Genomic DNA, 24,216 nt, shown 5'->3' with positions numbered 1-24,216 from the left:
ATGGATTGTGTGGTTTTGCTTGTGTCAGAAAAATTGTGGAGGTAAGTTAGACATTTTAATTCACTGTGCACTAAGAGGATAAATTAATATAGTAATATCCTCTTTTTTAAAATTTATTTGAATTATATTGATGAGATTATCTTTCGTAGGTAAAAATAAAAAGAAATATGAAATATTAAATATAATAGTGTTTTAAATTTGATTTTTTTTTCATATTTTAAAGCGATTAAGATGAAATATAATAATAAGTAAAATGAAAATATGGGTGTGCTGTAGAAGGGAAAGCCATATTTGGCTTCTAGTGATGTTGTAAGAGAGAGAAAATGCGTCATTGATTCCGTCACAAGAGCAATTATAGGTAAGAGTTTGTCTCTTTCCATGAGTTGGATACATAACTACGACGCCATTAAAAATTATGGACAGATCTTCTTTCGTGCCGAAAATTAGTGGCACCCCATTTTCTTTAATTATTTTTTAATTTTATTCCTGCTAAATTATTTTAAGATATCTATATTTAATAATCATTATATTTGACTCCAAGTAAAACTTATTAGTGTTGCTTTAAATAAAAAGAATAAGACGAATCACTAATTAAGAAAAGTATTTATTAATGTTTAAAATAGTATCAAAGTATTTATTATAAATTTATTTTATCTTTAATTAATATATAATTTCAACAACTAAAAAAATTTAACAGTGTATTTCATTTTTTTTCTTTTTATTTAACGTTAAGAAAAATGTGTTTTCAAATGGGAAGTTGTATACAAACAATTTTTATTCTTTATCTTTGTGTCATCTCACTTAGTCCTTTTATGTTCAAATTGATTTAAAATGACGAAAGAAACAAGCAACCACACTTTCAAACTCTCACTAAACATTATTATTAATTAGACACGTTCTATGAACATTGTCGTCAATTGAAACTGACATCCTAAGTCAAATAGAAAGTACAAAATGAAATTAAATTCAAGAGGAACTACATTTATTTAAAGCGAACGAAGAAAATTGAAACATTTATTAACATGGAGATAAAATTGAAAATAAAAATAAATAAATAGGAAATACAAAAAATAAAATAAAGTTTGAGAAAAATAAAATATAAGGTAGGTAAGCACGTTTTTCTCGTGTATTTTTTAGGTAGAATTTGAAGTATGCAAATTGTTGTGTGAGAACAAAAGAATCTGCGGCTAATGTGTGGGTAAGAAAAAGTAACGTCATTGATTCCGTCACATGATCAATTATATTTACCACTTTGTCCATCAGTTGGAAACATGTACGAACAATCATTACATCAATGCGGTGAAGAAAGATTCCAAAAATTACAAACACGTTCACTTAAGGCCAAAGTTAAACCCTAATTATTATTTAATTACATTGATTATGCATGAAGACATGAAGAAACGAAATCTCAGTGAGCGTATTGGATTTGAGTTGTATGCATGATTAGAGTTGTTAGTGGATGTATAGAGATCTTAGTTGTCGCAATAGAAGTTAATGAATCTGGAACGATACCCATAAAGCCATGCATTAGGTGGCACAAAAAGTTAACGTCATTTAATACAATAAGACAAAATAGTTGACTTACGCTAAATTTTAGTGGTTGGAATGGAACCACTCCTATTATTAAAATTATATTATTTCATAAAGTAAGAAACTTTCACAGATTTCATTCTCATTATTGTTTTTTGGCTTTTTACTGCCTCAGTTAGTCTTTGGTACACCTGAAAAAATTATTTTTAATTTTTTAATTTTTAGTGAAAATTAGACTAATTTATTATTCAGTTTTAGAATTATATAAATTTCATATTTTTAATCAAATTTTATTAATGTTATTTAATATTTCAAATATATTTTTCAATTAATTTGGAAGTCAAAATGTGTCAAAAAATTATGTAAACAAACTTACATTGATAACTAAATTTTATTAGATTTATTTAATATTTTAAGTGTATTTTATGGTAACTAAATTTTATTAAATTTATTTAATATTTTAAGTGTGTTTTATGATAATGTTTAAACTGTTTATATAATTTTGACCGTATTTTTTCTTTAATATTAATTAAAAAATATATTTGAAAACGTTAAAAAGGTATAATAAAATAAAATTAAAATAATTAAATTTATATATTTTAAAAATTGAAAAATTAAATTGGATTAAAATTTTAAACAGAGATTGTTTTTGATTTTTATTGAAAATTAAGGAATAAAAATATATTTAACAAAAAAAAATAAAAGTGAAGAATTAACGTGGGTTATGGAGTTTCTTATAGCTTTTCAATTTAAAAGGTCTATTTTTTTTTTCATTAGTAATGTTATTTTTAAAATAGAAATCATGTTTGAAGATTTTATTGCCTATAAAAAGAATTAAATGGTGTAAAATATATTTATTTTAGAGTACTATTAATGGTGTGGATATTTAAAATATTATGAATGGTGAAAAATTGAAGGGACCAGTGTTGGGAGTTGCAATGGAGGTCCGTATCTGACAACCAGTTCCTTCTCTACAGTTATTACATGTCAAGTACTGTATGGTCCTATTCTACCATGTGCATCTTATTTCACCTACTTATCGTTTTTTTATATATATATATTTTGCAAAATTTTTAAAGAAGAAAGTGAGTAAAAACATAAAAAAAAATAAAAATAAGTTATTTTAATTATTTATTATTTATATTATTATTAACATTTTCATTAAAAAAGAATTGAAAACAAAGTTTATAAATTCCCATCTTGGTTATTATTAATTTATTGTTATATGTTTAGTTTCCACCTTTTACTCTTTGATTCCCCTACTTTCTCGAGGGAGATATATAAAAGTTTCTGAAAGTCACTTTTTAAAAACAAGAAAATTCCCTTTTGAAACCCGTTGAATCATTATCTAATTATCGTAACGAATTATTATTTTTTCTTTTTATTTTCTCCATCACGTAGATAAAATATAATTTTATTTTTATTTTTAAAATTGGTGTGGCGTAGAATATATTTTTATTAAACACGTAGTATAGATTTATAATATTATAATACTATTTTTTTTCTAATTTTAAGTCTGACATTACTAACATCAATCACCATATATCACCCTTTAGAATTATTTTTTTTCTAATTTTAAGTCTGACATTACTACTATTTTTATATTTATTATCAACTCTTAAATTATGTAAAATTATTAGGTATATTAGACAAAAAATTATATATTTTTATTAAAGTTAATTATATATATATATATATAATATTTAAAATATACAATTTTGTAAAACGTGAGGACCAGTATTCTGATGGTACTGTGTGGTACATATATGAGAAATTAGTTGACGTAGAACAAAGTTTCATAAAGAAATAAAAGATAAAAAGAAAAATCCGCAATAGCAGCTTTCCAAAGATTAGAAGTAGCTGTTCTCAAAAAACATTTCAGCATCAGAGATTCAATTTCTGAACTTTCTTTTTGTCTATTACAAGATCAGTGGGAATTCATTATCTCAAAATTTAATTTCAAACTGTGCTTTTTATTACATCAATTTAATCTATTATTTCTAATAAATTGATATAAATAGAATTGTATTTATAGATGAATAAAAAGGTAAATTTAAGCAAAAACACTTATTGGTTAATAAAATATTAACTGTAATATGAATTTAAATTTTTTATGAGATTATTGTTATATTTAATTTTTTTTTCAAGTAAAAATTATTTATGGAAGATATGAAATTTAATGTAATAAATTTAGTGATCTACATTAATTTTTTAAAACATGCATTGCCTAACTATAACAGTAATAAGATACGAAAATGATAATGAAAATGGTAAAACAATAAAGAAAATAACATTAAAAATAAACAAAATAGTAAGAAGTTCTAATGATCACCAAGTCATTTGATAAAAAAACCTCTCTTTTTTTTATTTTCATATTATAATGTTATGTAGATAAAGAACCATATGCTTAGATAATTTACCAAGATAAAGTCAAAATTGCATCTATCTCGCCTTTTTGTGATTGTAAATTAGTACATCTATTTTTCTTTCTCAGCATATTAATGCATAAGCTTTAACTTAACATGTGATATAGGTCACAAACCTAACTTTAATTTTGTGACCACTTTACGATCTTCATGATTTAATATGTCACCACCTTCTAATCGATATCAAATTAGTATTGTGGTTAATGTTGATTTAATGATAATTTTATGTGACACTATGTAAAAGTGGTATATAAGTCATTTTTTTATCAGCAAAAACATTAGGGATGTATCAACCCATATACAAAAGTCATACATATGAATTAATTTTCTTATACACATCTCTAACTCAAATCCAATATGAAAGATAAGGAAAAAGTATATGATCCTTCCAATGACATTTTTCTTCACATATGTTGATTGTAGCAGTGTAGTGCTTTTACTTGGTTAGCCAACCAATAATTAGGATTGTATTTTAGATATCACAAATATTGTCATTGTTGGGTAGCACTCCAAAATTTTTATGTAAACCATAAGAGATAGGCATGACAAAACGGGTTAACCTTGCCCATTTAAGTTTGGTTTGACATTGTCCCACCAAAAAAGGGTGAGGCAAGTTGTCCTATTAATTGAAAATGGGTTGAACTTGCTAACAGGTTGGTCCGCCCGTTTTTTTTCTTATCATAAAAAAATTAATATCACATGACAATGAGCTGATGATGGGCTGCCGAACTTCTTTCAAGATGAAAGGGTTTGTTTAAGATATTTGTCAAGCTTTATTAGATCTTGGTCGAGCTGTATCAAACATCAAACAAACTGTCTGACTATGTTAATATGAAGTATCACGATACAAGTTCCAATTTTTTTTAATGAAGCTGGGTTGGCGAGTTGGCTTGACTGGCTTGTCAGACTGTTGGGCTTGGAAGGCCAAGTTGATTTGAACTCTCAGATTGAAATTTCAGCTTTTTTTTACCAGATTGAGGAGCTGACCCGTCAAACTTGATCATTTTTATTACCCTTAACATAGTTTTAAAATAAGTATATTAGAGTATCATTCTCTTTCTTCTTGAAAATGCATTTATTTGTACTTTACAATATTGCATGATTGATTTCCTTTTTCATCATGTTATGTTGCAATTTAGTCTCTGATTTTAGCTATATCACTTTTTACATTCATTCCCACGATAACTTTATGATCATTTACACTTTCGACAAGTCATTCTCATAATAAATTCTTTTCCATAATATATTCATTCCCATAATATATTTTAGTTACAAAAAACATTGATATTCATTGCACATATTCTCCAAAGTGAAAATTTGTATAATGAAATTGTTGGATTCTTAGATAAACTTAACTTTTGTAATGTCATGATAGGGTAGAGATGTTTCTGGTTATAAAAATGTAAATATGGTATAGGGTGATGAAGCAATTCACATAAACATATATAATAAGATCTTTTGAACAATTTGGACTTTCTATATCGTGTACTTGTTGCACATGAGATTCTTGCAAAGTTCTTTGTACCAAAAAACTATTATTTCATTATCAATGATTCCTAACTTTTGAATGTTATGTCTTATTGATAATTGTAATGATTGTATCTTTCTTGATAGATGATATTTAGACTCTTATACATATGAATGAATAAAATTAAGATATATTTTCATATATAATGTAATTCTTAATAAACAAAATTTAAATTACGTATGTAATAAATTAAATATTTTAAAGCTATTTTACATCGTAAAATCATTTTTAATGTTAAAAGTATTATTAAGGATAAATTAATGATAAAAAATATAAACATTTTTTATTAGTAAAATTATTAAATTTCATTTTGTGCAGGTCTATCTAATAAATTTTAATATTAGTTAGATTAAATTAATTGTTCAAATTAGTATTGATTTTTTTTAGAGTTTAATTTTTTAAATCATAATTATTATTGGTAACACAACCATTTTTTGATAGTAGAAGGAAAAAAGTAAACAAGAAAGAAAGAGAAGAATGAGACCTTATTAAGCATTTTACTAATATATATTACCGATGACTATTTACTTAGAGACATTTATCTATAAATTTGAGGTCTTTGATACTTATTGATGGATGTTTATAATAATTGGTATACTTTACAAATGATCATTTTATTGACGGATTCTATTCATCGATAAACATAATTATTTGACAAATATGTCATTAATGATGATAATGATCATAGATAATACACAATTTTTTTGTGATGGTTGTAAGGATCGTGATTTTAGGAGTGGTGGGGACATGGTGGTTACCCACCTTTTTCATTATTGGGGTACAATTATTGGAGGTGCTGATTGCAGGGAGCTTAGCAAGGTGGGGGAAGGTTTTCATTATGGGCATGTGAGAGGGAGAGAGGGAGAGCAGCGGAGGGAAGGAACTCTTCTCCTATTTCCAGCCGCCCAAAGAGCACCCAAGGGAAGCAATTCAAATTTTACAGGAGGTGAGAGGAAGACTAGGAGGAAGCAACAATCAGAAAGAGAAAGGGAGAAAGAAAAAGAGAAAAATGGAGCCAGAGGAGAAGGAGGATTCCACTGGAGAAGGATCGGAACCTGTGGGGGAAGATCAAGTTCTTAATGGAAGTCTTCAAGAGGTAAGGGGAATTAGATTTTTTCGTTTTGATTGTTGAATTATGCTGTGTTTGATGCAAATTTGGGAATTTTGGGGATGAAAATGGGTTTCTGCGTTTTCTGGAAAACTGTTTGCGATTCTGCAGAATTCTGCAGAAACGCCGTTCGTCCAATTTGATTTCAAATTGGACGTTCGTCCAAAATAGCTAACGTTCGTCCAAAATAGCTAACGTTCGTCCAAAATGGCTGAACGTTCGTCAAGGTGAAATTGGACGTTCGTCCAAATTGTTCTGTGGTCGTGAGCGTTCATCCTAAACTTAGTATTTTAGTGGGACGTTCTTGAATGTTCGGCCTTGGTCTCAAGACGAACGTCCATAGGTTGTAAGTATAGCGTTCGACCTTTGAGTTTTAGTGAACGTTCGGCTTTTTAGTGTTAGTAAGCGTTCGACTTTTGACTATTAGTGAGCGTTCGACATTCAAGTGTAAGTGAGCGTTCGATTTTGAGTGTAAGTGGACGTTCGGTATATGGGTGTAAATTGAGCGTTCGTTCATAAGTGTCATAGTGAGCGTTCGTCCATAAGTGAGATAGTGAGCGTTCGTTCATAAGTGAGATAGTGAGCGTTCGTCCAAACAGTATATTAAGCGTTCGTCCATAAGTGATAAAGTGAACGTTCGTCCATATAGTGAGCGTTCGTCCATAAGTGATATAGTGAGCGTTCGTCCATAAGTGTCATAGTGAGCGTTCGTCCATAAGTGAGATAGTGAGCGTTCGTTCATAAGTGAGATAGTGAGCGTTCGTCCAAACACTATATTAAGCGCTCGTCCATAAGTGATAAAGTGAACGTTCGTCCATATAGTGAGCGTTCGTCCATAAGTGATATAGTGAGCGTTCGTCCATAAGTGATATAGTGAGCGTTCGTCCATAAAGTGATATAGTGAACGTTCGTCCATATAGTGAGCGTTCGTTCAAATAGTGTTCGGACTTGATCCTTGAGCGCTCGGTCAAACAGTGTTTAATTCAATAGGGTATTCGATGGTTTAGCGTTCGGCCTGATGGTGTAGGATTTGATAACGTTCGTCCAAACAATGTTCGGCCTGTTGTTTGTTAATTAGCGTTCGTCCAATGGTGTTAGGTGTATAACGTTCGTTCTAAGGGTGTTAGTGTTCGTTCAGATAGCGTCCGTCCAGAAGCATCCGTCCAAATGGTTTAGATGACGTTCGTCCAAAGCATTTTGCTGACGTTCGACGAAATAGTGTTTGGATGAATAGTGTTCGGATGAATAGTGTTCGGATGAATAGTGTTAGGATGAATAGTGTTATGTATAATGTTGGATTCTAAGTTCCTTTCGTCTTGAGTTGGATTATGTGTATCAATGGGTTGAATATTGTTTGTGACATGATTTATTTGAAAATATGTGAATCTATGAGGTATGTTGATTTTACTGTGATAATATGGTGGTATCTGTTTATTTATGATTTGGGATGAGGTTTAATGTAACAGCATGATTCATGGACGTAATTCCATGATCCTCAAGGAGAGAATACATGGTGGTGTTTTGGGGTTGTATAGAATGATTACATGGTAGCTCAGTTTTGGGGGTCATCCTGAAACTCCAATGGTCTTTCTTCTCATGTAGAGAGGATTGAATCATGTAGTGAGGAGTAGCAGGAGGTCCTAGTCTTGGGTGTTTCCATATGATCCAAGGTGAGTTATAACGGATTAACCTCGTGACTGTGGTCGGGCGGTAGTGCCCAAAGTTCCACCAGGCGGTAGTGCCAGAGCGGTAGTGCTCAAGTTCCATAAAGCCACCACGAGTGCAAGACCCGCCATAGCTCGGTAATCATTCTAGTCCGGACGAGTCGGGATATAAAGTAACAAGTCTTGTGATGTCAGTTGATCATGTTTGGATGACTTTTGCATGTTGTATGAGTGGATGAATTGTGATTTAATAAGTATGCTCTAATTGTTCTTTTATACGAATCTAAGTATGATAACATTGAATTAACTGTGCTATATGTATAACATGCTTTTATATCTAGCTCACCCTTGCATTGTTTTATGTTGTGTGCTATTTGGGTATGTTTCTTTGGCGATGATCATCCACTTGGATGGGAGCAGATGTTGTCGCGGAGTTTCCCTTGGAGCAAGAGCTGGAGGTTGCTGATATTGCAGATTAGTCTTTTTAGAGTTTCCTGATTGAACACTTGTAGTGTTTAATCCTTTCAACTGTTCAAGTTTAAATTTTCAGTTTCTTTTATTTCTGGATGACTGTAATTTCACATTTAATTACACGTCATACTCCGACTGTTCTCTATATTTGAATGTTAACGTCTTTATTATATAATATTGGTTATTATATAATTGGGATGTTACAATGGTAGTATTGATGTTAATGAATTACTGAAATTAATTTTTAATCCATAATCTTATCATAGAAAAATAATAAGATTTATAAAAAAAATATTGATGAAATAAGTAAATTATTTTATAAGAGATTTAATTTATTTGAATATTAGTTGTTGCTTGTATTATTGATGTAATGTAAAGAAACCATTTTCAGGTTCATAATTTCATAGAAAAACTATTAATCAATCTGTCACAACTAGAAAAAAACCAAAAAGAGTTAATCATTTAAGTAAATTAACAACATTTTTTTATAAAGTGATGGAAACTTAATTTACTGGAACCATAGTTATTCGTTGTAGAATTTATGTTAAAGAACCGAACGATAAAAAAAAAAATTATTCATAAGAATAGTTGTCAAAGTAACACTTAATTAGTTTGACCTTTTTGAATGTTAGTTGTTTCTTGAAGTTGTGTGAAAGAATTTAACAACAGCATTTTCAGGTCCTTAATATGTTTGCATTAATGTGTAAACAACATATCAAATTTAGAAAGAATAAGATTTCTAGAATAAGGTCGTCACCTAACTATAATTACAGTCTTTGTTCAAAACCATAGTTATTATCCGTAGAATATATGTCAAAGAAACTGTACCATTTCTCAAGTTCATAATAATTTTACATGACCATGAAAACATCAAATCAAAATTAAAAAAAAAAAGGTTCATCAGAAAAATTAGTCATTTAGGTAAGTTATGTAACATCCCGATTATATAATAACAAATATTACATAATAAAGACATCAACATTCCAATAAAGAGAACAGTTGAATCATGACGTGTAATTAAAGTACGAAATTACAGTCATCCAAAATAAAAGAAACGGAAATTTAAACTTAACCAGTTTACAGATTCGAACACTACACGTGTTCCGATAGGAATTCCTAAGAAGACTACTCCGCAACCTTAGTATCCTCCAGCTCTTGCTCCAAAGGGATCTCCTCAACAACGTCTGCTCCCATCCAAGTGGATGATCATCGCCAGAGAAACATACCCAAACAGCACACAACACAAACAATGCAAGGGTGAGCTAGATATAAAAAGCATGTTATCTCATAGCACATTTAATTCATGACATCATACATAGGCACATATACAGGAACAATTACAGCATACTCATAACCCACAACTCATAACCTCATACGACTCATCTTTACACCTACATAGTTCAGCTGGCACTCCCCAACACTATGTAGAGTAAGTCACAACTCATATTTACGCTCGCATAGTTCAGCTGGCACTCCCCAACACTATGTAAGGTAAATTCCCAACACACAACCCATCTTTACACTTACATAGTTCAGCTGGCACTCCCCAACACTATGTAGAGTAAGTCACAACTCATATTTACGCTCGCATAGTTCAGCTGGCACTCCCCAACAGTATGCAAGGTAAACACGTACGATTTATCTTTATACCTACATAGTTCAGCTGGCACTCCCCAACACTATGTAGAGTAAACACACACGATTTATCTTTACACTCGCATAGTTCAGCTGGCACTCCCCAACACTATGCAAGGCAAGTACACCCCAAATCACCACCATGTCTCCTTTTCCTGAGGATCATGGAATTACGTCTACCATCATGTATCCCCTCCTTGAGGACCATGGAATTACGTCTGTGAATTATACTGTTACTGACAAATACCAGATATCCCCATATATTACAGTAAATCCAACACACCTCATAAATTCACATAATTCATTTCACCATATATAATTTCCAAACATTACATGTAATTCAATTCATGAGAAAAATAATTTAAAACTCAACATTTTCAAAACACTAAACGAACGAACACTGTTCACCACGGACTATGGACGAACGTTCACTGTTGAACGGTTTGGACGAACGCTCGCTGATGAGCAGTCTGGACGAACGCTCGCTGCTGAGCAGTCTGGACGAACGCTCGTGGTCTGAACGAACGCTGACGAACACTCAATTGGACGAACGCGGACGAACACTCCTGGACGAACGCGGACGAACGCACAACTTGGACGAACGCGGACGAACACGGATGAACTCTCCTGGACGAACGCTCGCTCACAAGTTGAAGTGAAGGCCGAACGCTTGGTCGAGCAAATTGGACGAACGTCCAATTTGGCTCGGACGAACGCGCTCCGCAGCATCTCGCGCTCGGGCGCGACATGCTGGGCGCGGCATTTCCAGTGCCACTCGCGCCTGGGCGCGACAGTGTGGCGCCCGGGCGTGACCTGATGCAGAATTCTGCAGAATACAGAATTCTGCAGATTTGAGATTAGAACCTCTCTTACCATTTTCAACCCTTTTTAATTAACTTCTAACACCCTTAATTCATGTTTTATACTAGATTGAACTTACCTAATTGATTATAAACGTTCCTTATTCAATTCTTATGGGATTCATACTCAAATTCAACCATAAAACACCAATTTTCATAACTTTGATACTCAAAATCCAATTCCACTACTTTGCACCTATTTTGATCAATTTGATGACTCTAACAAGTCACAATACCGTGGGTGAAACTGTTCCAAATGCTCAATAACACTCTAGACCCCAAATACTCAAAATCACTACCTCACTTCCTCTCCAATTAACTAAAAAGCTACAAAATCCTAATTTCCTTCAATTCAAAACATACAAGATTACATACATGAATCAAGATATCATTTTCAGTCCAACCATACACACAACCACAAATTTCCAGCATCTACATCATGCAACAACTACCAACATACAGAAAATCCAACTCCCCTTACCTCTTGAAGACCTCCTAGCAATCTTGACTGCAGTAAAGCTCTGGACGTTCTCTGCCTCACCTCTGGATGCAGCACCCAACACTTCACTTGAATCTACCTTCCTCAAGCTTGCAGCTGCAACGCCGGATGACCTCTGCCTCACTTCTCCCAAATCTGCAGCAAGCTTACTCTCTTCCAGATTTTTCCAGCAACTCTCCCCCTCTGCAGAACTCCCAAAAATTCCCCTGAATTCACGAACCCCTCCCTTTAAGAGGAAGAAAAAGTGCACTCTACTGCTGAACGAACCTCAGTCGTTCCCTTCCCCTTCTTAGTGTTGTGCCCATTATGAAAGTGAGGATGGTGGTCTCATGGTGGTTGAAGCACTTCAAAGTGGGAAGACCCACCATTCACCAGCTGCACCACTCTGCAGACAGGGAGCCCTTCCACTTTCTCCAAGTGCAGCCGCCCCTCCTTCCACTTCCAGGAACGTGCCTCCCTTCCCCCACCACTTCTTCTTTTATAAAATTAAAAAGGACACTCGGTCCTTACATTCTCCCCAACAACAAAAATTTTCGTCCTCGAAAATTCAGCTTAAAAGAATAAGTGGGGGTAAGCTTCTCTCATCTCGTCCTCTAACTCCCAGGTAGAGTTGCCCGTTCCACTGCTCCAGATAACTTTGACAAGTCTGACATCTCTTCCTCTAAGTTGTTTGTTTTGACTCTCCTCAATCCTTATTGGTTGCACCTCAACTGACAATTCCTTTCTCACTTGCACACTCTCAACCTTAAACACTGACCTTAGATGATCTTCATGCTCATGTGAAGGAGGTAAACCAGAAACTTCTTCAGGAAAAACATCTTAAGAAGTCACTCACAATCACAAGTTTCACACTTCGATTCTCCTGTGCCGCAAGATCTGAAACTTGAATCAGTTCCATAGGTAATAACACTAAGAAGCACTATCATCTGCTGCGCTACTCTGATCCTTATACTTCCTTACTCACCAATTTACTTAAAAGAACACTTCCTTCATGATGACTGTAACCAGCAAAAGATCACCCTCGAAGAACCTTTCTCAGAACTTTTATGACCTTACAAAACTCTGAAAACTCTTCCCTTGCATAATAGCCTTGTCATTCATTTCCTCAACACTGTTTTCTACTCCACAAAACGACCATGCCCGAAATCACTCCTGATTGTTAAGACTTATACTAGACTATGCCAACATGTCCTCTATTTCTCTTCTACGATTCTTCAACCTTGTAGTTCTCCCTATGATTATACTGAGTCCAAATATTATTGCTCTAACTCAACCTCCATCTTCCTCTCGCACTACACGACTTAAACAGGAACCACCCAAAAATTTCGGACGCTGGTGTTGCCTAAGACCCCACTCCAAAGTGAATTCCACTTCTCCAAGTTATAAAATCCCATACTTGTTGCAGAAAACCAACCAAAACCTTTACACCATAAAGATTTATCTTCTCTTTTTCACATATCCATGCTAATCTCTTTTGATTCCCACACCCCTTTTTCTTCATTTCTAATTTGATCCACAATTGATATATATATAACCGGTGACTTTTCTTCTTGAAATATGAAGCTTCTATTAAAGACTATAAAGCACTAGAGAACTTGTTTGAAACAACAAACCTCCCTTGAATCACACCTCAAACTTACGAAAGAACATCATCATCTCTTCTTCATTTGCAATTTACAGACATCTTGAATTCTCATAACACTTGCTTCCACCTTTCGCTCAACTATACTTGATGCACCACCTTCGTTCTCCTTCCCTGTCAAGAAACCACTCCAAATAAACTTCAAACTTGAGCCCTTAGATTAACTCCACAAACGCCACAACACTCATAATTCTTCTTGCACTCATCCCGTCCAGATTAACTTAAAACCTGCTTCGTCAAGAATTGCCCTCTTCAACTCGGAATCATCAAAATACCAACCCTATCTTTAATTCTCTAAACCTCAAGATACTCTTAACTAACAACACCAATACTCTGACCTTATCTGAACTTACCAACTCACTACCTTCTACAATCCATCATTCAACATCCACTTCTCTCTTGATCAAACTCAGCCGAACACTGAACATCACTATAAAACCATACCCGAAGAAAATTAACTTTATCACAATCTGCAACTTCATAACTCTAAACATCTCAACCAACCCAAACTTCTCTGATTATTCTCGATACCTCCTTTAGCAACTTATACTACAGCCACCCTTTATCATCTATTCTAAAACCTTTCTCCATCCACTGTGCTCTTAATTCTCTGACCTTATACTTTCTTACCAAACTGGCATTCTGGTGTACTCCTTCCTTCAACCTTTGAAATCTCTCATCTCAGCCAATGATCAAACATTTACTAATCTTGAAACATTCTTCTGAACTTGACTATGCATTCTCCAATAGCGATTAATGCTTAACCACTCCATTTGGTTATTCAACTCACAGTCCTATAATACTCCAATTCTCCTCACACACTTCATGTTCCCTTAACTTGGAGATCTGGCTTCTATTACACCCTCCCTAAATCCGTTCTATGTTTTACACACTGCTCCTCAAACCCTTTTCTTCTAACCTCTGACGTTATTGATACACTGAACTTAAACTGATCTCTCAAACTTTGTCACACCCATGCTTACCCAAAGCTCATCTTATTCTAACCTTCAAACCCAACTCTTCTTGTGGAATACACGGTATCTGACCTTCTGACTTTGTTTTCTTGAAATTTTCTTCATCCATAACATTACTTCCAAACTCTAATATCTTCACTAGCCCTCCGAAGCTTAACTTTTAGTCTTCAATCTCCTATCTTCAAGGCAAGAACTTGTCTCAAAGGCTTAACCCAATTCCAATAAAGGTATACAACTCAAGTCGTCCTCGAATATGCATTCCAATACTACTATAGAGCACATAACACTACCACAAAACAAGAACAAGACAGGAATTTCTAAGGGAAACAACACTGAAACTCTAACTCTTTCTCACCTCAAACCTTCAGAATTAAGAAAGGAAAATCATCTACGATAAAAGTCATGAGTGTGCACCCCCATTACTCTTATCAAGACGTTTTCTGTTCTTAAAACTTCTAGTCAGATACACACCTCACAATATAGACTTGAAGAAATGGTAAATCATACCATCCACACCCAAGTCTTCACAGAGAAGACACGGCAAACCCACAACACAAAGGTCATCCTAAGGACGAACTGCTCTGATACCATTAATGTAACATCCCGATTATATAATAACAAATATTACATAATAAAGACGTCAACATTCCAATAAAGAGAACAGTTGGATCATGACGTGTAATTAAAGTACGAAATTACAGTCATCCAAAATAAAAGAAACGGAAATTTAAACTTAACCAGTTTACAGATTCGAACACTACACGTGTTCCGATAGGAATTCCTAAGAAGACTACTCCGCAACCTTAGTATCCTCCAGCTCTTGCTCCAAAGGGATCTCCTCAACAACGTCTACTCCCATCCAAGTGGATGATCATCGCCAGAGAAACATACCCAAACAGCACACAACACAAACAATGCAAGGGTGAGCTAGATATAAAAAGCATGTTATCTCATAGCACATTTAATTCATGACATCATACATAGGCACATATACAGGAACAATTACAGCATACTCATAACCCACAACTCATAACCTCATACGACTCATCTTTACACCTACATAGTTCAGCTGGCACTCCCCAACACTATGTAGAGTAAGTCACAACTCATATTTACGCTCGCATAGTTCAGCTGGCACTCCCCAACACTATGTAAGGTAAATTCCCAACACACAACCCATCTTTACACTTACATAGTTCAGCTGGCACTCCCCAACACTATGTAGAGTAAGTCACAACTCATATTTACGCTCGCATAGTTCAGCTGGCACTCCCCAACACTATGCAAGGTAAACACGTACGATTTATCTTTATACCTACATAGTTCAGCTGGCACTCCCCAACACTATGTAGAGTAAACACACACGATTTATCTTTACACTCGCATAGTTCAGCTGGCACTCCCCAACACTATGCAAGGCAAGTACACCCCAAATCACCACCATGTCTCCTTTTCCTGAGGATCATGGAATTACGTCTACCATCATGTATCCCCTCCTTGAGGACCATGGAATTACGTCTGTGAATTATACTGTTACTGACAAATACCAGATATCCCCATATATTACAGTAAATCCAACACACCTCATAAATTCACATAATTCATTTCACCATATATAATTTCCAAACATTACATGTAATTCAATTCATGAGAAAAATAATTTAAAACTCAACATTTTCAAAACACTAAACGAACGAACACTGTTCACCACGGTCTATGGACGAACGTTCACTGTTGAACGGTTTGGACGAACGCTCGCTGATGAGCAGTCTGGACGAACGCTCGCTGCTGAGCAGTCTGGACGAACGCTCGTGGTCTGAACGAACGCTGACGAACACTCAATTGGACGAACGCGGACGAACACTCCTGGACGAACGCGGACGAACGCACAACTTGGACGAACGCGGACGAACACGGATGAACTCTCCTGGACGAACGCTCGCTCACAAGTTGAAGTGAAGGCCGAACGCTTGGTCGAGCAAATTGGACGAACGTCCAATTTGGCTCGGACGAACGCGCTCCGCAGCATCTCGCGCTCGGGCGCGACATGCTGGGCGCGGCATTTCCAGTGCCACTCGCGCCTGGGCGCGACAGTGTGGCGCCCGGGCGTGACCTGATGCAGAATTCTGCAGAATACAGAATTCTGCAGATTTGAGATTAGAACCTCTCTTACCATTTTCAACCCTTTTTAATTAACTTCTAACACCCTTAATTCATGTTTTATACTAGATTGAACTTACCTAATTGATTATAAACGTTCCTTATTCAATTCTTATGGGATTCATACTCAAATTCAACCATAAAACACCAATTTTCATAACTTTGATACTCAAAATCCAATTCCACTACTTTGCACCTATTTTGATCAATTTGATGACTCTAACAAGTCACAATACCGTGGGTGAAACTGTTCCAAATGCTCAATAACACTCTAGACCCCAAATACTCAAAATCACTACCTCACTTCCTCTCCAAATAACTAAAAAGCTACAAAATCCTAATTTCCTTCAATTCAAAACATACAAGATTACATACATGAATCAACATATCATTTTCAGTCCAACCATACACACAACCACAAATTTCCAGCATCTACATCATGCAACAACTACCAACATACAGAAAATCCAACTCCCCTTACCTCTTGAAGACCTCCTAGCAATCTTGAATGCAGTAAAGCTCTGGACGTTCTCTGCCTCACCTCTGGATGCAGCACCCAACACTTCACTTGAATCTACCTTCCTCAAGCTTGCAGCTGCAACGCCGGATGACCTCTGCCTCACTTCTCCCAAATCTGCAGCAAGCTTACTCTCTTCCAGATTTTTCCAGCAACTCTCCCCCTCTGCAGAACTCCCAAAAATTCCCCTGAATTCATGAACCCCTCCCTTTAAGAGGAAGAAAAAGTGCACTCTACTGCTGAACGAACCTCAGTCGTTCCCTTCCCCTTCTTAGTGTTGTGCCCATTATGAAAGTGAGGATGGTGGTCTCATGGTGGTTGAAGCACTTCAAAGTGGGAAGACCCACCATTCACCAGCTGCACCACTCTGCAGACAGGGAGCCCTTCCACTTTCTCCAAGTGCAGCCGCCCCTCCTTCCACTTCCAGGAACGTGTCTCCCTTCCCCCACCACTTCTTCTTTTATAAAATTAAAAAGGACACTCGGTCCTTACAAGTTACTAGTTTTTTTTTCTTTTCTAAATCATGGGAGACTTAATTAATTTTTCGAACCTTAATTACTTTTTGTATATTTATTCAAAGAATCTAAATGGTACCGTTTTGTATATTTGCCACACAAATTATTTACAAAACATCATCACTGATGGATATATAATTCATCACTTATTATTCTCATTGTTTGAGGAAAATAGAGTAAATTTTTTTATAACTTACTTGATCCTTTTAATTTCTTAGTGTTATCTTTTTTATTTATGTTTTACAGTTTTAAAATCATTTGTCATTCTTGTTATTGTCATGACAATCGAAGACATTGGTGCTTTATGTAATGTGTGTTTAATATTTTTTTAAATTATTTATTTTTGTCATTTTAAATGTAACAGTTTACAGTAAATAATGTTACACAGAAATGAATATGAAAACATAACAATAATTACCAATAATCATTTTACATATTAAAAAATATTTTATTAATCAATAAAGATAATACAATAATAGGTTTGTTATAATTGATAAAATTCCTTCCAAATATAAAAAATATTCATAAAATTAATTTATTACCATAATATTTATATTTTTTAAGGGTTAACATTAAATTTCTATTTAAAGTATTAACTAGCATAATAATGTAAATCATACTTAAATTTCAATTTCCATCCTCTGTATTTTCTAACAACTCATTAAGTTAATATATTAATTACATTTAATTAAATGTTTAACTCAATTACATTGAAAATTTTAACAATTTTTCCAAATAAGCTTCAAATTTTATAATGGAAAATTTTAAATTATAATTATTATAGAATTATTCAGGATAACAATATTTATTACAGACTTTAGATGATGAAGTTAATAAATTAATTATAATTAATAAACTTTTTATATTTATTTAATATTCCATATTAAAATGAACAAATTTTTTTCCAATTAATAGTAAATTTTGAAACTTCTGATGGAAACAATTTCAGAATTAATTTGTTTTTGTAGCGTTTTGAAATAGTAAATACTTTGGCATTAGTCGAGGAAGGATGCCGGTGTGAGGAATTTGTGTTGTGAAATACTGTTTTCTGTGAAAATAACTCCTTTTTTTTTAAAATATAAAATAATTTAAAATGAATCAACTAAATTTTTTAATTAAGTATTAGAAAATAATGAAAAAATTGGCATTGAAATTATTTAAAAATAATAATTGTGTAATGATACTAGCAACCCCCATGGTGAAGTGTATGGTCCTCAACTACCATGTGCAATTTCTCAAGTCTAAATCTACCTGCTACAAATCTCATCACATTTAATACATCTAACCAATTAAAAAAATAAAACACATTTTTGATTATTTTTCTACAAAAACCAATAAAACACACACACACACACAAGGTCTCATCTCATCATGATCATCTATTATAAAATCTCATTAAAAAAATATTGTCTAGTAAGAAGAAAGAAAGTAATCAATTATGTTAACCTAATTCATTATTATATATGTTTAATTCACCTTCCTGTTCTTAAGTTAATTCCCTTTTTAACCCCCCATCAAACTAAAATCAATTTAAATAAATTTACTATTATTTATTTACTATTAATAATAAACTAAGGAAGTGGTTTGATATTGTTTAACATCACGATGAACACGACGAATTTAAAAAAGGAAAATATAGTGTGAGCGTGTTGTGAGAGATTATGAAAATGAAATATAAAATTTGAGAGGGGCAGAAAGGACTTTGTGCGTGTAGGATACGAAACGTAAGCTGATTTAAATCTGTATTGCATATGAGATTAATAATAAATTATTGAATTAAAGTGAATTTAGGATGTAAACGAAATAGGAAGTTTTAGTATATAACTCGGTTGAAGGTGATTTTGGAAACAGCGTTTTGAGGGTGAGAGAGAAAAGAAAGAAGGTAGTGGAAATGGATTCTCAATCGGCGCAGAAGGAGGTTAACGAGCCATTGGCAGTACCGGAAGAATCGTTACCACAACAACCTTCGTTTTCTCGATCTTTCAGCTCCAGACATGGCTCACAGAATGAACTCGAGAACCTACTCACAGACACCAGCGTCCCTTACTCCAAGCGTATTGGTCCAGCAACATGGCTCGAGTTCAAACTCCTCTTTCACCTTGCTGCTCCTGCGGTCATCGTCTACCTCCTCAACTATGTCATGTCTATGTCCACACAAATCTTCTCCGGCCACCTCGGTAACCTCGAACTTGCCGCCTCTTCCCTCGGAAACAATGGCATCCAAATCTTCGCTTATGGTCTCATGGTACTCTACAAACCCTAATTCTATTTCACCTCATTAGTAATTCATCCATTTCGAATGACTCACTCGTGTTTTTGAAATAATTGTAACAGTTGGGTATGGGAAGTGCCGTTGAGACGCTGTGCGGACAAGCGTACGGGGCGAAGAAATTCCACATGTTAGGTGTGTACCTGCAACGATCCACGGTGCTGCTGACACTCGCGGGCGTTCTGCTAACCGTAATCTACGTCTTAGCGGAACCAATCCTGCTGTTTCTCGGCGAGTCGCCGCAAATCGCGTCGGCAGCTGCGCTTTTCGTGTACGGGCTCATCCCTCAGATCTTCGCGTACGCCGTGAACTTCCCCATCCAGAAGTTTCTCCAGGCGCAGAGCATCGTGGCTCCGAGCTCGTACATTTCATGCGCCACGCTCGTGTTCCACCTCGTGCTCAGTTGGTTGGCGGTGAATAAGCTGGGGATGGGCCTGTTTGGCGCCTCGCTGGTGCTCAGCATCTCTTGGTGGGTCATCGTGCTGGCGCAGTTCGTTTACATCGTGAAGAGCGAGCGGTGCAAGCAGACTTGGGGCGGCTTCACCTTCGAAGCGTTTTCGGGGTTGCCGGAGTTTTTCAAACTGTCGGCGGCTTCCGCCGTTATGCTCTGCCTAGAGACGTGGTACTTCCAGATTCTGGTGCTGCTCGCGGGGTTGCTTCCCGAGCCTGAATTGGCTCTCGATTCCCTTTCCATTTGGTTAGTTTCATTCTCTCTTCATTACTCTTTCAAATTAGGTTTTAACAATTTTTTTTTCCTCATTACGACAATTATTTTCAATGTTTTCCATTTTTTTTCTATATGATTAACAAAAAAAAAAGAACGCTAATAAACTTTAATGTTTCATTTTTTTTTCAAATTACTTTTCATTTCAAATTACTTTAATTTTCATCAACTTCTATTTTTTTTAATGTTCATATATAATGATTGTTTTAAAATTTATATTTAAGATCATTTTTTTTTCCGGAACGGTTTTATTCTGAGTTAGTACGAAAGCTGGGACAGAGTCTCGTCTGTAGGAAGGTTATTCTTTGGGCAATAGAATCTATTATCTAGATTGTGTTGTGGGAAGGTTCCAGCCAAACATTAGGCGGCTTTATAAAAGAATATAATTTCTTAATACAACTTTTTGAGAAAATTATTATAAAAATAAATAATTTGATTAGAAATATTACTTTATAGAAAGTATCATACAAGTTCAGTGTATATTCTATTGTGTTGGAGTAAAGATGATAACAGTAGAAGATAAATATGAAAGAAAAGGTAGAATTTGAGTAGAACTCTAATTTGAAAAGAATAAATCAAAGATCCGTGGCACACGGAACACCACTTGGCTGGTTAAAAACAAAAATGTTGATGTAAGAGTTTTTGACTGTGAATCAGTACTTTGTTCTGTAGCTGCTGACATGACTTGTAATCGGTCTAATGTACATAATATTGCAGAAAGAAAGATACGTGTTTGGTGTCACAGGACATACACTAATAACAGTGACACCACATGCTGTGTTATCTATTCTTTCAATTTTATTATTCTATTTATTACATCATAAAATCTTGCTTAATTATTAAATCATGGCTTTTTTATGTTTAGTGACCTAAAACTACGAAATCATAAAACTTTAAACTTCCATTAATCGTTTGGTAATTTTAAACATGACATAATATTATCTTAAACATTCAATATTCTCTTAAACTTTTTATAGTATGTAAACTAAATACCATATATTTTATATTTTTAAACATGATTATTTCCATGTTCTTGTTCCTTCTCGGTACATTCATTTTTTCTTGTTAGTATTATTTATTTTATTCAGTACATAAACAGTTTTGTTTTTTAAAAATATAACTCTAGTTTATCCTTAAGGCATCCTTGAGTCCAATATTTACAGAAATGAAAGAAAAATCAGGAAAAGGATAATCCAAGTGTACCTCTCAAAAAAGAGAAGGAACTACAATAAAGTTATTAATTGTTTATAAATTAAAATTGATTTTTTTATCTTTATTTCTTTAAAACTTAAATAACACATTCGTGTGAAAATTAATTATATAAATAATTTTTAACTTAAAAAATTAGATGACTTCTCTTGCCTTCCTGCATTGTTTGTTTGTGCTTTACTTTTCCAATTTAAATATATATATATATATATATATATTTTTTTTTTTCAAAATAAATATTTATCAAAAATGGTCTCAAACAAAATTTAAAGATATTATATTGTTATTGAAAATTTCTAAGATAATTGATGATGCTGATTTTTAATTTTATTCTGTAGAAAAGTACAGTGCCTTTCTTTTTTCTTTTATCTTTTTGGATTGTTGTATTTTCTATAGAAAGGCAAAGGAAAACGACGTTTGGCGTCGCCTCCTTTAATGTGAACGATGGGTATTTTAAAAAAAGCAGCCTGACAGGTTGCGTTTCAAAACCAGTCTCGTACCATTTTTGAATCAACTAGTGGTTCTGTTTGGAGTTTTCCCTTTCCTTTTTGAGCTTCTGTGGTCCATAAAAAATAATTACTGTCTGGTTTTCTTGTCTTAACTGTCACACAATCAAAATAATTGGCTACGCATATTAATGATCTTTGTTTGTATATATTATTGCTGTCCTTTCTACTGCTTTTAGGGGAAAAATCTGTTTGAGAAATAATTACTATCAGGATAACCATTGAAATTTCATGCGTCACCCACCACCCACCAACCACATAAATACCTTAATTTAGTTATATTTATAAAATTAAAAATAGATTTTGCAAATAGAAATCAATCGCACCCACATAATTTATTTATGAAAATATTTCAAACAACTAAAAAAAAAAGATTACTTTTCTGCAATTACTAACAGTCATTTCTTATTGCAGCACCACACTGTCCGGATGGGTTTTCATGATCTCAGTTGGATTTAATGCAGCTGCAAGGTTTGATTTTCCTTCATTTACAACTGAATTGTAAATTTGATTCTTTCGTTTTCGCTTTCACCTTTTCTGTTGAGAACAATTATGAGACAAGGGTGGGTTTTGATTATTACATGTCACTGCAGTGTGAGAGTGAGCAACGAGCTAGGAGCAAGAAATCCAAAATCAGCTTCATTTTCTGTGGTGGTGGTGACAGTGATATCTTTCATAATATCAGTTATTATAGCAGTGGTGATTTTGTCGCTAAGAGATGTCCTTAGCTATGCCTTCACTGAAGGCGAAGAGGTGGCTGCTGCAGTCTCAGATCTTTGTCCCCTCCTTGCCCTTTCCATTGTTCTCAACGGCATTCAGCCTGTTTTGTCTGGTATCACCACTTGCAACTCTCACCTAAAAATACCTAAATTAAAAGTATAAGTTTTTAAGAATTTTTTAAACTTATGCATGAATGGTTTATGAAAAGGGGTGGCTGTTGGATGTGGATGGCAAACTTTTGTTGCGTACGTAAACGTCGGTTGCTATTACGGAATTGGCATTCCATTGGGTTCTGTAATGGGTTTCTATTTCAAACTCAATGCAAAGGTATATTCTATTTCAAACTCAATGCTGTTATTTAATCTTTCTCACCAAAATCTTCCATTTTATAACTCAATCCCGTGAATGTGCAGGGAATATGGTTGGGAATGCTTGGTGGCACGGTTCTGCAAACAATTATTTTGATGTGGGTCACATTTAGAACTGATTGGAAGAAAGAGGTGAGAGAAAAGCTATAGAATTGGTAGAGTTTGTATGTGGCAGTAATTAATCGGTTAATAATTTGTGATGGAAATTTTGGTGTATTAGGTTGAGGAAGCAGAAAAGAGGTTGAATGCGTGGGAAGACATAAAGGAGCCACTCATAGTCAAGAACTGAAGAACAGGAATGGGGCTTTGGATTTAGAGAATTATTTTGAAATGAGGATAACTTATTGATTTCACTGTGAAGAGAGATTCCCATCATGTACTCTTGCAAAATTCAAATTGCATTCTCTCTACAAAGTGATATAGACAGTTCTTACCATTTGGCTTGCCAAATTTGTAAGAAATATAAAAACCCTACTGATTAGAAACTCTAGAAAACATTCAAGAAATCAACCTCGTTATGGAAATTTAAAAATTTGCATTTTTCTACCCATGTCAATGTAAACTCTGCTGCATAAACTCAGAACTGGTAAAAATAAATCTTCGATAGACAATATAGCATTGAATTTGATCTTTAAGGAAACTAAAGAAAAGTTTGAAAATAAACATTTGCGCAACAACGTTATTACTTAGGTAGCTGCGAATTTCTTATTAACACCTCTTACTTTCTTTTTGCACCTCTATGAGTGTAGGCAAGATTTAAATCGTTTATTAGTTAAGAGGTATTTTGAGTTGCAAGATTTAATAATTTATTATAGATCGAACCAAATACGTTTTCATATATTGTTTAACTGAAATATTATAACTTACGTGATTACATAATCTATAATATAT

At 34.1% G+C, this 24,216-nt stretch overlaps 1 protein-coding gene across 1 annotated transcript; it reads left to right on the top strand.

Moving 5' to 3' along the window:
* Positions 1–19,299: 19,299 nt before the first annotated feature.
* On the top strand, positions 19,300–23,867 carry LOC108340713 (protein DETOXIFICATION 40). The gene is made up of 7 exons (XM_017578245.2): positions 19,300–19,774; positions 19,864–20,495; positions 22,652–22,708; positions 22,831–23,069; positions 23,166–23,284; positions 23,371–23,457; positions 23,546–23,867. The coding sequence occupies exons 1-7, from the start codon at positions 19,421–19,423 to the stop codon at positions 23,612–23,614; spliced, it is 1,557 nt and encodes a 518-aa protein (XP_017433734.1). The 5' UTR covers positions 19,300–19,420; the 3' UTR covers positions 23,615–23,867.
* Positions 23,868–24,216: the final 349 nt, after the last annotated feature.

This window comes from Vigna angularis, chromosome 5, assembly GCF_016808095.1.
Source record: "Vigna angularis cultivar LongXiaoDou No.4 chromosome 5, ASM1680809v1, whole genome shotgun sequence".
NCBI lineage: Eukaryota > Viridiplantae > Streptophyta > Magnoliopsida > Fabales > Fabaceae > Vigna > Vigna angularis.
This window is presented reverse-complemented; position numbering and strand designations above follow the sequence as displayed.

What these genes read in the sequence shown, in the direction of transcription:
- LOC108340713 (XM_017578245.2), top strand. Translation starts at nt 19,421, where the DNA reads ATGGATTCTCAATCGGCGCAGAAGGAGGTTAACGAGCCATTGGCAGTA. An exon ending in TCTTCGCTTATGGTCTCATG is followed by an intron (nt 19,775 to 19,863) that starts GTACTCTACAAA and finishes TAATTGTAACAG; the next exon opens with TTGGGTATGGGAAGTGCCGT. An exon ending in CATTCAGCCTGTTTTGTCTG is followed by an intron (nt 23,070 to 23,165) that starts GTATCACCACTT and finishes GTTTATGAAAAG; the next exon opens with GGGTGGCTGTTGGATGTGGA.